The 13907-nt window shown below is 46.5% G+C and overlaps 2 protein-coding genes across 2 annotated transcripts; both read left to right on the plus strand.

Annotated features, from left to right (window-relative positions):
• The first annotated feature begins 253 nt into the window (after positions 1-253).
• LOC142434788 (melanoma antigen preferentially expressed in tumors-like) lies at positions 254-1558 on the plus strand. Its single transcript, XM_075539390.1, has one exon. It carries the CDS (start codon positions 254-256, stop codon positions 1556-1558), a length of 1305 nt encoding a protein of 434 aa, XP_075395505.1.
• Positions 1559-12332: 10774 nt separating this feature from the next.
• On the plus strand, positions 12333-13679 carry LOC142434789 (melanoma antigen preferentially expressed in tumors-like). Its single transcript, XM_075539391.1, has one exon. The coding sequence runs from the start codon at positions 12333-12335 to the stop codon at positions 13677-13679; it is 1347 nt and encodes a 448-aa protein (XP_075395506.1).
• Positions 13680-13907: the final 228 nt, after the last annotated feature.

Here is a 13907-nt window from a genome sequence, read left to right on the forward strand (position 1 = left end):
TTGGAGTCCACAGCGTGGCTCTCCTTGAGGTCTGAGCAGACCCGTGTTCCCATCCACAGGTCAGGATTCCTCTTGCAGCAGAGTGATCATCATGAGCAGCAGGAACCCAACCAGGCTCCAGGACATGGCCATCCAGGGCGTGTTGCAGAATGAGGCCTCAGCCATCGCCGCTCTTGAGTGGCTGCCCACACAGTTCTTCCCTCCCTTGTTCATGGCAGCCGTTGCCAAGGGACACAGTGAGGTGGTGAAGGCCATGGTGCACTACTGGGCCTTCACAAAGCTCCCACTTGGGGCTCTGTTGGAGGATTGTGTGTTTCAAGATCTCATCTTAAAGGCTGCACTCGATGGCCTTGACATCCTGCTTGCCCAGAATGCTCAGCACAGGAGATGCAAACTGAAAGTGTTGGATTTACAGCTGGCCACTGGCACCAACTTCTGGAATGTCTGGGCTGGAGCCCCATCTAATGACTCTGAGATGCCATCAGAGGAGCCTGAGGACACACCCCGCAGAATTCAGATGGAAAATGGGCCCCATTCCAGATCAGCAGTGAAGCACCAGCCCCTGACCTCCGTGGAGGTGCTCACAGACCTGTGGTTTGAGGAAACTCCCTCAGATGTACTGCTCACCTTCCTGATTGAAAGGGTCAAGCAGATGAAGGCGCTGCCAACGCTGTGTTGCAGGAAGGTGGCGTTTCTTCAACCTCTCCCACAACTTCACATTCTTGGGGACATCCTGAAGACGGTGCAGCTTGACTCTGTCCAGGAGGTGGAAATTCATGGCAAATGGGACCTGCACAGCCTCAATCCGATTGCTCCTTACTTCGCACAGATGGGTCACCTGCAGACCCTCTTTCTCTGTGAAGTCATCTTGGGTTGCAAGGACTGCGGCAAAAACTGCAACGTGGAGCAACTCCTTGCCCAATTCACCTCTCAGTTCCTCAGTCTGCATCAGCTCCAGCACCTCTTCCTGGACTCTGCCTGCCTGCCCAGGGGCTGCCTCATCCGGCTGCTCACACGCTTGCCATCTCCCTTGCTGACCCTCAGCCTGACTGATTGTGTGCTTTTGGACGAGGACTTGACTTACCTGTCTTTATGCCCCTGTACCAGCCTCCTAAGGACCCTGGTATTGTGTGGTGTATTCAGGCCTAGCTCAAGTTATGCATTCCTTCCGGGTCTGCTAGAGATTGTCTCCACCACCCTTATGCACCTGAACTTAGCTGGCTGTGGGATCCAGGACCCTGACCTCAGGGCCTTGCAGAATGCACTGGGCCGCTGCTCCCAGCTGGTCACCTTGGTGTTATGTGGAAACTCCGTGTCCTGGGATGTTCTGCAGGAGCTGCTGCAGCACACACCCCCTCAGTGCAAGTTCTTGGAGCTCCCTGTCCCACTGCATTGCTACGTGGGCCCCCAAGGAATGCTGGATATGGATGCTCTCCTTCCTGTGATGGAGGAATTGATGGTGATCCTGATGCCCAACGGAGTCAATTCGGTAGAATTCTGTAACCACAGAGGCAGTAACAGAACATCTCACGCCATCCTCATCCAAATGGACAGCTGATGTCATCACCTCCTTCACGCTATCTTGTCAGTCCAAAACGTTCATCTGTGGGTTCCCTTCCCCTTTTGTAAAGCGTTCACGTCTCCTATGCAGAAAGGATTTTTTTCTTGAGGTGCATGAGGATAATGTTTCTTCTCCGTGATAAAGCCGCCTTTAATGGTGAAGATTTCAGGATGCATCAGACATCACCCTCAACCAAGTCAACCGTCGCTTGCTTCACACCTGTCTTGTACATGGCATTGAAACAAAGTTTGCAGCAGACTGCATGCTGACCCCCCTCAATAATGGACGGCTGGATGGCAGCATGCTTTTGAATTGAAGTTCTGGCCTCGGGCTTCTTCTCGGTACAGTGGAACCTGGATTCCTTGACCTTGGAAACTGTCCAAGAAATTCAGGAACCCCCCCGCCTTGTTGAGAAATGGCCAGTCCCTTTCCTTCCAACCAACTGAAACCGATTGTTAAAAACCATGCCTGAAATTCTGTACACCTCGTTCAAATAAACATCTCTCCGTAAAGCCATGCACTGTGGTATTTATTTCTCTTGCAACCTGGGTGAACATTAAGTATTCATCACACAGTTTGTGGTTGCACACTCAGCAGGAGTGGACATCCAGATTTCGGGGTACTGGTCTCCCTCTTTATCTCCTCCCATTTTACCATGTTTAAAGCTGAACTTTGGGGACTTTTGCAAGTAACAGGTCGTCTTATTTCAGTAGAGTTCCTAAGGGATACTTCCGTTATTCCCTGATGTCATTTGGGGAACCCTATTGCATAGTTGCATAGTGCCTTATCCCAGGTGGGGCTGTGAAGGAAGTTCTGGGCAGATAAGCACAAGATCTATGGATTCATCCCACCAGGTGCTCCACATGGAAGGATGAATTTATCTGCTTCAAACAACATTTATGACCTCAGATATCAGAGATGGGTGGCTGCCTATGAGGGAAGAGGTGACTGTTGCCAGTGTTTGTATCGATATACAAACCAGGAGATCAGGGCTTGAACATATGTCTTCCTGTATTTCATAGGCTGAGTGCATTCCAGGGTGCATTCGTCAGAGTGCACTTGGTTGCTGTACTCAGCATTGACAGGGTATAAAGATGTGGGAGCTGGTCACCCCTGTATCTTTCTGCACTCATGGTTCTGCAGCAGTTGTCTGTCTTGTCTTTTGTGCATATCCCATCTACTTGCGGTGGGGCTTTCTCTATGTCTACTTGGACGGGGCAGGATTTTCTGTAGTTTGGTATTGATATAATTATATATATTTTAGAGCCCTAATGGTCTAACGACTTTTGTGTTGGGCTGTTACCTAGAAGGTTGAGAGTTCAAAACCACAATTTTCTCCCCCAGGGAAATATGGGATTGACTCTTTTCATGAAGACACAGGGACAGATGAGAGATCTCAGCACAAGGCATCTTGGACAGATAAAACTTCAGGAATTATCATGGGAATAGCGCTACCATGAGTGTGGGGGTGAGGTTTGGGCCGAAGTGGAGGTGATTGACAGTTGATCACAAGGATGAATGTATAACCCACACCACCCCCAGGGGATGTGAACAACAGAAAACTGGGTGAAGGGAGAGAGCAGACAGTGTAAGATGTGAAAATAATAATAATTTTTAATGGACCCACGAGGGTTGGAGAGTGGGGGAACGTTGGGGAAAAAGAGGAGCTGATAGCAGGGGCTCAGTCTGATACAATGTTTTCAAAATGGTGGCGGCGACATATGTACAAAAGTGCTTGATACAATTGATGTATGGATTCATATAAGAGGTGTAAGAGCTCTCCCAATACAATTATATATATATATATAATTATATTACTGTATATATACAATCAAATATAGCTATGCTGTAGATTCCTTGGAGACTCACAGGGACATTTCTATGGTGCCGACTATAGTCTCTCTAACACAGCAATGTCTTTAAGGTAATGGAAGTGATGCCCAGGAGGATGACTGATAACGTTCTCTGACATAAAATGACAATGATTTTTCTAAGGTGAATCAGAGACATATATAAACTTGAGATGCATGAATGGTGAGTGAGTTTGCACTTAATTCTCGCCCCATTCTAAGAACAATCAGCTCTTTAGTCAGCTTCCTGCTTGATGCTCAAATTCCTCAAGAGCAGAGATCTCTGAAAAGACAAGTGCAACAGTAAAGTCTAATGAAGGAACTAGTGGGTGCCTGCCTCTCAAAAGAACTGTGTCAGGGTTTTTAAAGTTTTATGTCCCAAGAATCAAGCACCTAAATCAGTGCCCATTGACTTTCCACACTTTCTGTTCAATCCAGTGATTTACAATAATATAATCCCTGTATAAATGATGGAATCGCATCGCAGCTTCAGTTGTGCACACCTGCTTTGTAGAAGACTAGAGCTGGCAGGGGAAGCACACAGCCCATTTGCGGTGATCACAGGTGGATTACACTCCCCATGACTGCCCTCTGATCACCGTGGAGGGATGTGCACAGCCCTGTTATCTCACAGAGAACAGTGTGAATTCAACGATGGCACTTGGCTGTCGTTCTGTGCCATTGAGTCACCTCCGATGCACAGGGACCCAATGCATGACCGAAGGAAAGCCTGCACACTCCTGTTCCATCCTCACGACTGCTTGTATGTTTGAGGCCCTTGTTGCAGCCACCCCATCAATCCATCACATTAAGGGACTTCTTTAGTCTCCCTGTGTTTCTCCAGGAACTGATCTTGCCCCAAAACCTGTCCAAAGTATGTCAATTGAAGCCCCATCATCCAAACCTGTAAGCAGAAATCTGGTCACATTTCTTTGAAGATAGAAATGCTTGTCCTTTTGACACACCTGTGCTGAATACAAATCATCCACTAATTCCATGTTGTGTTCCCAGATGTTATTTCATCCATGTAACTGTTCAATGACGCAGTTTTGGAATGCCCCTTCTCATCGCTATCCCGAATTAGTGATGATGCACGTAGAGTCTGTGTTGGAGGCAGCAGAACTCTATTGGGGCTGGACCTTAACTTGCTCTTTTTGAGGATTTCTTCAAACTGGTGCAAAAAGTGTGTGTGCACAGTGTGCTGGTGTTTTGCAGCTGCAACAGCTCAGCCTGTACTCGTTTGCTTCTTATTTGGACCAGATGTTTCATGTGAGAAGTCTCAGACTCTCTGGAAACATTTTTGACTCAACACATTTTCTGAGGGAGCAGGAGGTGGAATGTCAGGACTCCAAATGTGGAATGGTGACAAAGACTTTTTTAGCCTGTCTCGCAGAGACATTGAAAGAAGAGTCTGTGCTTAGGGGTCCCATATGCAGAAACTCAGACCGGTCTAATATTACATTTTGTGCCCCAGTATCCCACACCCTTAGGAACCATTCCCAGGGGTATTCTCCAGGCTTTTGCTTGTACGTATTTGAGAACTCGAGAAGGTCTTTACGTGTGTAGCGCACTTCTTCTTGGATAATTCTCTCAACCTCACCTTTAGGAGGTTTCTGAGACTTAATTTTAGTGACAGGTCTAGAGGAAATAATGGGTGGTGAGGGTGTGTCCTGGGTGCTCTCAGCAATATCTTGCGAGGCATCTTCCTCAGGTAATGCTACTGATGCAGCCCCACCTGGCATATCAACTCGAATAGTTTGGCTAATCTGCTCAGGTGTTTCTAAGGGCTCAATATCCTCTTCTTCTGGATCATCAGCCCATATGTTCCCATCCCAAGTTTCAGGGGTCCCAACTTTTCCCAATTAATGACCTTACTTTGGTTTCAGACACTGCTCTAGATCTGCAATTCAGCTGCCGTTGTAATTCAGCCACTCGTATAATGAGACTCTGGACCTGGTTCTCAGCAATGTCAGCTCTTTTACTAGAGGAGAGAAGGCTCTCCTTTGTAGCACAGATGGAAGTTTTCAAATCTGTTAGTCTGCATGTGAGGCGTGCTTTTGAGGCTCTGAGATCATCCCTCTCCTTAATAACACTTTCCATTGTACGAAGGACCAGCCAACCAGCTTCCCTATACTTGTCATTATCACAAAACTCCTGGAAAATCTGCAACCTTGGATCACCTAGAGCATCTCCTTTATCCTGCACGTCATCTACTTTAGGTGCTACTTTAGGTATTATCTTTGATATTTCACACCATGGATTAGTACGGGTAGTAGACGGATCCCCGTCAAGACTAAATAGGTTGGAGAACCAATTTAAGAAACCCATATTTATGGTTTATTTCTCTAGAAGTACTCCTGGTACCAAAATGTGTTGGACAGGGTGCTCTAGAGAGACAAACCAGATTGCTAGTAATTATATATAAGTATATTTATAAAGATAGATATATATAATACAAGAAACGAACCGTTAAATTATATACAGATAGATGATACAAGAAATTAACAGCTAAATTATAAGGCAATGAGACACTAGCAGTCCTTTAAGGCTTGAGAGTCGCCAGTTGCCAGTCCCCTTCTGTAGAGAGAGCTGGGCTATATATACCCAGGCAGCAAACAGCAAAGCAAGTCACCAAATGTCACCAACTGTCGGTCCCCAGCTCCAGAGATGAACATTCCAATCGTGTGGGATTAAAGGGACCACAACTTACAGCGACACAGTCCACAGGCTAGGCATCCCACAGGTAGTGTACCCTTTAAACTGAGGCACAGAACAACCAAGGTGAGGCTCACCGAGCCATTTAACCCTCTGCCCTTCAGTTAATCCTACTTGTGTTCATCGGCCAGGCTGGCACAATAAACTATCGCACCCATCTAAATGACGACACAGTTACTTCTGGTTGGTGATGCATCCTTCCATCAAAAGAAGAGCATTTGAGAATTAAGACAGTGTGCAGGACTCTTCTCCAGAGGTCACTACTTTGAACATTCCCAATGTGATCCCATCATCCCTGCTATGATCTGGAGTCAAGCAGTTGAGGTGGTATGTTTGGTAAAGCATTGGGGTGTTGACCACCGGTCAGCCAATCTGTGGGGCTTGGTGAGACCATCTACCCCTTGAGAGATTGACCGCCCTTAGGAAACCAAAGAGGTCCTTCTACTCTTTCCCATAAGTTGGCTCTAAGTTGGAACAGAAACAGAGCTAGTAATTTTGTGTTATGGGAAATGAGTTACACAGATGAATATCCGTAAGGACACAACTATGTTGCCCATATGAGAATCTGGGCGCTAGAGTAATTTCTGTAACCAATTCCTTAATCCACTTTCTCTGCTAACACACTCCAACAAGTTATCTCACTCACAGTGGGTAAGATGTGATGGCTGCGTTTGTGTCACCAGGGCTGGATCACGATTCTTGGGGATTGGTTCATTATTATGGAATCTGCTTGGTCGATAAGATTGCCAGGAATGCCATCAATTCCTACCTGGAACCTACTGTGAACAGCTAATGAGGGGGAAGATAGCTATATTGTGGGTATGGCCTCATGATTTAAACGGACTCTGAAAGCTCTCTAGCTTTTTTCTGGACCTTGATGCTTCATCTGACCTGAAGGTTTGGGCACTTGGGACAGAATCTTGCTTCATTCTTTCTTCTCTGCAAGTTGTCAATCTCAACACGTTTGAGGAAGAAATCTGCCATGGGTCCTGCCACCTTGGATTCATCATCCACCGGATCGACTTGATCAAGGATAGGAGTCGAGACTGAAAACTGAGCCTTGTCATCCTCTGCAACTATGAGTTGAAATAGGGAGTAAGATGACGTCTCTAAATGGTTCTCGGGATTGACGTGGGGCTGGACCTCGATGTGGGAAGTCTGGGTTCCAACTCGGTTCTCTTTGAGGCCTCTGTGAAGTGAGTGGAATACATATTTAATTATGAATATTTTGATGTATTGCTCTGCTCATTATAAGTTGGGTAAACAGATTAGGGTTTCCTGCTTACCCTCTACCTCTTTCACACCTCAGTAGCTTTTCAGGGACTTGTTCTGTCTTAATATCTTCCTTTTGCGCAGTAGTTCAAGTCTATAAACTTGCTGAGCTCATGATTCTCCACAGTGTGTCAGGTATGTAAGGAGGTCATTTTGGATTCTATGCACTAGTGTGGACTTCTTCGTCTATCAACTCAACTGTTGGAGTCTTCGAAACCATTTCAGAGAATGAGTGTCAGCTCTAATAAAGATAAATAACAGCGATTCCCCAAGTAGGTGATCCTGCCCCTTGATATGAAATGGAATTGTCCCTTCAGGGATTTCTGTATTTATATAGGGGAGAGAGATGGGCTCTACTCTCACTGAGAATTACAGTCTTTAATGAATAAAATCCCAACTTTCTCGGGTGGGGACACTGGTGGTTTCCAACTGTTGAGTGTGCAGTTCACAGTCCCCAATGCTTAACCCATTTAACACCAGGGCACTTGTGATAAACTAGGTACTGGTAAAAGGATTAAGGGTGGTAGGCAAAATCCGTAATCCCTTAACATCGTTTTAAGCACAGTGACAAACTAGAGATAGATTTGCTAGCCACAGTTTTCCAGGGAGAAAGTAATGATTATTTCATTAGTGCTCAGAGTATGGAAAGGTATGTGGAATTATGGAGAGGATGCGGTTGTAAGGGATGAAGAGGATTGATTGTGATCGTAAGAACTTTGACCTCTGCATGGGGCTTGGTCAACTTTACCATCGACATTCACTGACACCAAGTCCATTCCAACTCAGCAACCCTGTAGAACAAACAACCTACAAAGACACCACTCAGTCATGATGGAGAAATAAAGGTGTTCCCAGAGAAGGAGAAATGAAGGTAAACCACAAAAATACATGAGCACAACTATAAAACACACTCAATGAAGTACCGTGACTGAAAAGTCAAAAACACATAAATCAGAAATCAGCATACAAGACATTTCCTCACAAAAAACAACAAACAAAGCAACACCCAATGCAACCCTGCAATAAAAAAGATAATAAACACAACAAAGATACACTCTCACACACAACATTCACAAATATAAAGGAAAATGACAGTAACAAGTGTGTGTGTGTGTATATATGTAATATATATTCTGACTAAATGTCAGTGGACAAAACACACCAGTAAAGACAGAAGTAGATAGGTTAAAAATCTATCAAATACTGTGTACAAAACACACCCCTCAGACACCGACATGAACAGACTAAAATCTGAGGCTGGACAAATGTATACCAATAATACAACGACCAAAAGAAAGTGGGGGAGGTAATATTAAGAGGTAGGTAGCTGAATACAATCAAGCAAGGAGACCTGGATTAGGGTGCTTCTCTGGACCTGCAGTCCCTGCCTGGTGAATCTCCTGGACTCAAGGTAAAGCTGATGCCAAGAACGCAGTGCTCTCCAAGGAGGACAGGAGCACAGATGTTGCAAGTGGCCAAGGATCTGACCCTGTACCAACAGAGATAGAGCCTGATGCCCTTGATTTGGTATCTACCCACCTAGACAATAAGACAATTCATTTTGGTTTGCTTAAACCCCCCCTTGGTGATGCTTCTTTCAGAATCTCACTTGAGATTTGAGAGTGTGTACTGGACTCTTCTCCCCAGATCAATCCTTCAAAGACACCCAGAGCGATTCAATAATCCCTACTGTGCTCTGGAAAGAGGCAGCTGAGGTGGCATTAGTCTGCTCACCACCAGGTCACATATTCAACCCATCAGTCAATCTTTGGGCATGATTGTGTCATCTACTCCTGGAAAGATGGGCAGTCCTTACAAGCCCAAAGAGGGACTTCTACTCTTTTTCATAAGTTTGCTCTAAGTTTGAAGAGACACGGTGGGTCTAAGTTTGCACAATGGAACATGAGATGCACAGATAAATTCTCTCAATCACAGTGGGTAAGGTGTGATTGAGAGTTTGTGTCAACACAGTTGGGTCAGGATTCTCAGGGATTGCTTCATTTTGATGGCATCAGCTGGTTGATGAGATGTCAAGAAATGCCATCACTTGCAAGCTGAGACCTACTGTGGACAGCCAATGAGGGGGTAGAAAGCTTTCTTGTGGGTGTGGTCTCATCATTTAAAAGGGCTCCCTGACAGCTCTGTAGCTTTGTTCTGGACTTGGACCCTTCATCTGACCTGAAGGTTTGGGGACTTGGGACAGAATCATTCCATCGTTCCTGCTTCTCTGGATGTTGTCAGTTTCAAGACCCTTGAGAAAGAAGTCTGCCATTTGACCTGACATTTTGGATTCATCAGCCACTGGATCTACTTGATTAAGGGTAGGAGTCAAGAATGATATCTGAGCCTTGTCAGCCTCTGGAACTCTGAGTTGCAATAGGGAGTAAGACGAAAATTCTCTAAGTGGTTCTGAGGAATGAAGTGGGGAGGGAACTAGGGGTTCATAAACGGGGTTCCCAACTTGGCCCTCTTGGAGGCCTACATGAAGTGAGTGTATTCGATATTGTGTTTTGAATATATGGATGTGTTTGCTCTGTTCCATATAACCAGGGTAAACAGATTAATGTGTCCTGCTCACCCTCAATCCCCTTCATATCTCATTACCTAATCAGAGACTTGATGTGCCTTAATATCTTGTCTTTGTGCAATGGTCCATTATGTGTATCAACTTGCTGGGTCCAGGTGCTCCGTAGCGTGGCAGGTATGTAAGGATGTCAGTTTGGGAGCTAAGCTTCAGTGTGGGCTTATTCCTGTATCAATCAAGAGTTGGAGGCTTCAAAACCACCAGACTCTGCAGTTCACACCGATGACAGTCTGCTCCCAGAAAGACATACAGCAGCGTTAACCAAAGCAGGTCATTCTGCCCACTGAGGTTAAATGGGAATGCCCATTCATTGCAAAAGAGATGCCTGCTCTTTATATATGGGAGATACATGGAGCTTTCTGTTCCCATTCAGAATTACAGCATTGGAAACACGTAGGAGCAGTTTACTCTGTTCTATGTGGCTGCCATTCATGGACAGGGACAGTGGCAGTAAGGTTTTGATACTTTGAGCTTTACTACAAAAGGTTTCAGTGACTCATACCCAGCAAGGGTATGAGTAACTTTTCTCTTTTCCTAAAAAGGTGGCTCACACGAGGGCCAATAAGTGCTGAAGCTTGTGATATGTAACCTTGACTGGACTAGAGAGCAGTTGTAACCTGTTCTACAGTATAGCAATGAGGGGGTATAGGATGAAATGACATTGGATTCACTTTATTTTCTTCTTTATGTTATAGTGTGTTATCTTTGAATGGATCTGCTATGATGGGATCCTGTAGGAAGCAGGTGCAAGGTAAAAGGATTCTGGGTGGGATAGCAATCCTTAATCCATTCTTATCTTTACCAGATTGATATAAGCAGAGGTTCCTGAGGTGTGAATTCAGAACCCTTCATCCCCTTAGGGATTGGAGAAAATTTTGCAGAGAGAAGTAGGATCTGTCTGCAGCAAAAGAGGATACCTGGATCTGAGTGCCTCTGTGGACTTGCAAACCCTGCCTGGTGAAGCTCCTAAGTTCATTAAGGTCGATGCTCAGACACTCAGTAAAACCCTAGGTAGGTCAAGCCCAGAGATGTTGCAAGAAGACACGGAACTGGGAGAGAACACGCAGGGAGAGAAACATCCACGAGCTGAGGCCATGGATTAGGATTCTATCCATCTGAACAATAAGACAGTTCATCTTGGGGTTTTAAGCTCAATAATTGATGGGGTTCTCTAATAATCTCACTTGAAATCTGAGAGCATATGCTGGACTCTTCTCCACGCAGCAATGCTGTAAAAACAACCAGTGGGGTCCACGAATCCCTACTATGTTCGAGAGGGATGCAATCTTGCTGGCATGTTTTAAGCTTTGGGTTGCTCACCGTCAGGTCAGCAGTTCAAATCTGATCTGTGAGGATGGATGAGCCCAGCATCTCCTGCAATGGTTGACAATCCTTAGGAACCCAAAGAGGCATTTCTCGCTTCCATAAATTTTCTGTACGTCAGAAGAGAGTCAGTGGGTGCAAGGTTGTGCTTTGGGAAATTAGCTACACAGATTAATATCCACAAGGAAAATCCATATTGCAATATAAGAATCTGGGTGATACAGCGTTTTCTGTAACCAATGGCTTAATCCACCCTAATCTACTAACACACTCCTCAAAGTTTTCCATGTTCTCTCACGCACAGTGTGCACAGAGATGGCTGAGGGCTTGTGTCAACAGGGCAGGGTCTGGATTCTCAGGGGTTGGTCAGTTCTCATGGCATCAACCTGGTTGAGCAGATTTCCAAAAAATGCTATCAAATCCATGATGAGACCTACTGCGATCAACCAGCGAGGCGGAAGACAGCGTCACTGTGGGGGTGGTCTTATGATTAAAAGGACTCTCCGAAAGCTAGTGATCTTTGTTCTCTCCTAGCCCAGTCTTCGGACCTGAAGGTTTGGGAACTTGACACAGAATCTTGCCATCCTTCCTGCTTCTCTGGGAGTTGTCAGTCTCAACGTCCTTTGAGGAAGAAGCCTGTCATCTGACTTGCCCATCGTGGATCCATCAGCCACTGGATATCTAGGGTAAGACTCAGGTATGAAATCTGAGCCTTCTCAGTTCCTGCCTCTGTGAGTTGAAATGGGGATTATTCACATGAAAGCTCTCTACTTGTAAATGGTCCTGAGGCTAACATGGGAGACGGACCAATTTCTTGTGGGGCTGGGTCCAGAGCGTGGCTCTCCTTGAGATCTGAGCAGACCTGTGTACTCACCCACAGGATTCCTCTTGGAGCAGAGTGATCATCATGAACAGCAGAAACCCACCCAGGCTCCTGGACCTGGCCATCCAGGGCGTGTTGCAGAATGAGGCCTCAGCCATCGCCACTCTGGAGTGGCTGCCCACACAGTTCTTCCCTCCCTTGTTCATGGCAGCCGTTGCCAAGGTACACAGTGAGGTGGTGAAGGCCATGGTGCACTACTGGCCCTTCACACAGCTCCCACTTGGGGCTCTGTTGGAGGATTGTGTGTTTCAAGAGCTCATCTTAAAGGCTGCACTCGATGGTCTTGACATCCTGCTTGCCCAGAATGCTCAGCACAGGAGATGCAAACTGAAAGTGTTGGATTTACAGCTGCCCACTGGCACCAACTTCTGGAATGTCTGGGCAGGAGCCCCATCTAATGACTCTGAGATTCCATCAGAGGAGCCTGAGGACACATCCCACAGAACTCAGATGGGAAAAGGGCCCCATTCCAGATCAGGAGGGAAGCACCAGCCCCTGACCTCCGTGGAGGTGCTCACAGACCTGTGGTTTGAGGAAGCTACCTCAGATGTACTGCTCACCTTCCTGATTGAAAGGGTCAAGCAGAAGAAGGCCCTGCCAACGCTGTGCTGCAGGAAGGTGGCGTTTCTTGGACCTCTCCCACAACTTCACATTCTTGGGGACATCCTGAAGATGGTGCAGCTGGACTCAATCCAGGAGGTGGAAGTTCATGACAAATGGGACCTGCACAGCCTCAACTGGTTTGCTCCTTACTTGGCACAGATGGGTCACCTGCAGACCCTCTTTCTCTCTGGAGTGATCTTGGATTGCAAGGAGTGTGGCAAAGACTGCAACGTGGAGCAACTCCTTGCCCGATTCACCTCTCAGCTCCTCAATCTGCATCAGCTCCAGCACCTCTTCCTGGACTCTGTCTGCCTGCCTAGGGGCTGCCTCATCAGGCTGCTCACACGCTTGCCATCTCCCTTGATGACACTCAGCCTGACTGATTGTGTGCTTTTGGACGAGGACTTGACTTACCTGTCTTTATGCCCCTGTACCAGCCGCCTAAGATCCCTGGTATTGTGTGGTCTATCCAGGCCTAGCTCAAGTTATGCATTCCTTCCGGGTCTGCTAGAGATTGTCTCCACCACCCTTATGCACCTGAACTTAGCTGGCTGTGGGATCCAGGACCCTGAGCTCAGGGCCTTGCAGAATGCACTGGGCCGCTGCTCCCAGCTGGTCACCTTGATGTTATGTGGAAACCCCGTGTCCTGGGATGTTCTGCAGGAGCTGCTGCAGCACACCCCCCCTCAGTGCAAGTTCTTGGAGCTCCCTGTCCCACTGCATTGCTACGTGGGCCCCCAAGGAATGCTGGACATGGATGCTCTCCTTCCTGTGATGGAGGAATTGATGGTGATCCTGATGCCCAACGGAGTCGATTGTGTAGAATTCTGTAACCACAGAGGTACTAACAAAACATCGCAAGCCATCATCATTCAAATGGACAGCTGATGCCATCATCTCCTCCCCGGTATCTTCTCAGTCCAAAATATCCAGCTGTGAGTCCCTTATCCCCTTTGTAAAGTGTTCCTGTTCCCTATGCCTAAGCATTTGTTCTTGAGGTGCATGAGGATCAGGAGTCTTCTCTGTGATAAAGTCGCCTTTAGAGTTGAAGTTTTCAGGCAGCATCGGACATCACCCTCATCCAAGTCAACCCTCGCTTGCTTCACACCTGCCTTG

The sequence above is a fragment of the Tenrec ecaudatus genome, chromosome X, assembly GCF_050624435.1.
Source record: "Tenrec ecaudatus isolate mTenEca1 chromosome X, mTenEca1.hap1, whole genome shotgun sequence".
In the NCBI taxonomy this organism is placed as follows: domain Eukaryota; kingdom Metazoa; phylum Chordata; class Mammalia; order Afrosoricida; family Tenrecidae; genus Tenrec; species Tenrec ecaudatus.

Coding starts and splice junctions, on each gene's coding strand:
- LOC142434788 (XM_075539390.1), top strand. CDS start 254: ATGGTGCACTACTGGGCCTTCACAAAGCTCCCACTTGGGGCTCTGTTG.
- LOC142434789 (XM_075539391.1), top strand. CDS start 12,333: ATGGCAGCCGTTGCCAAGGTACACAGTGAGGTGGTGAAGGCCATGGTG.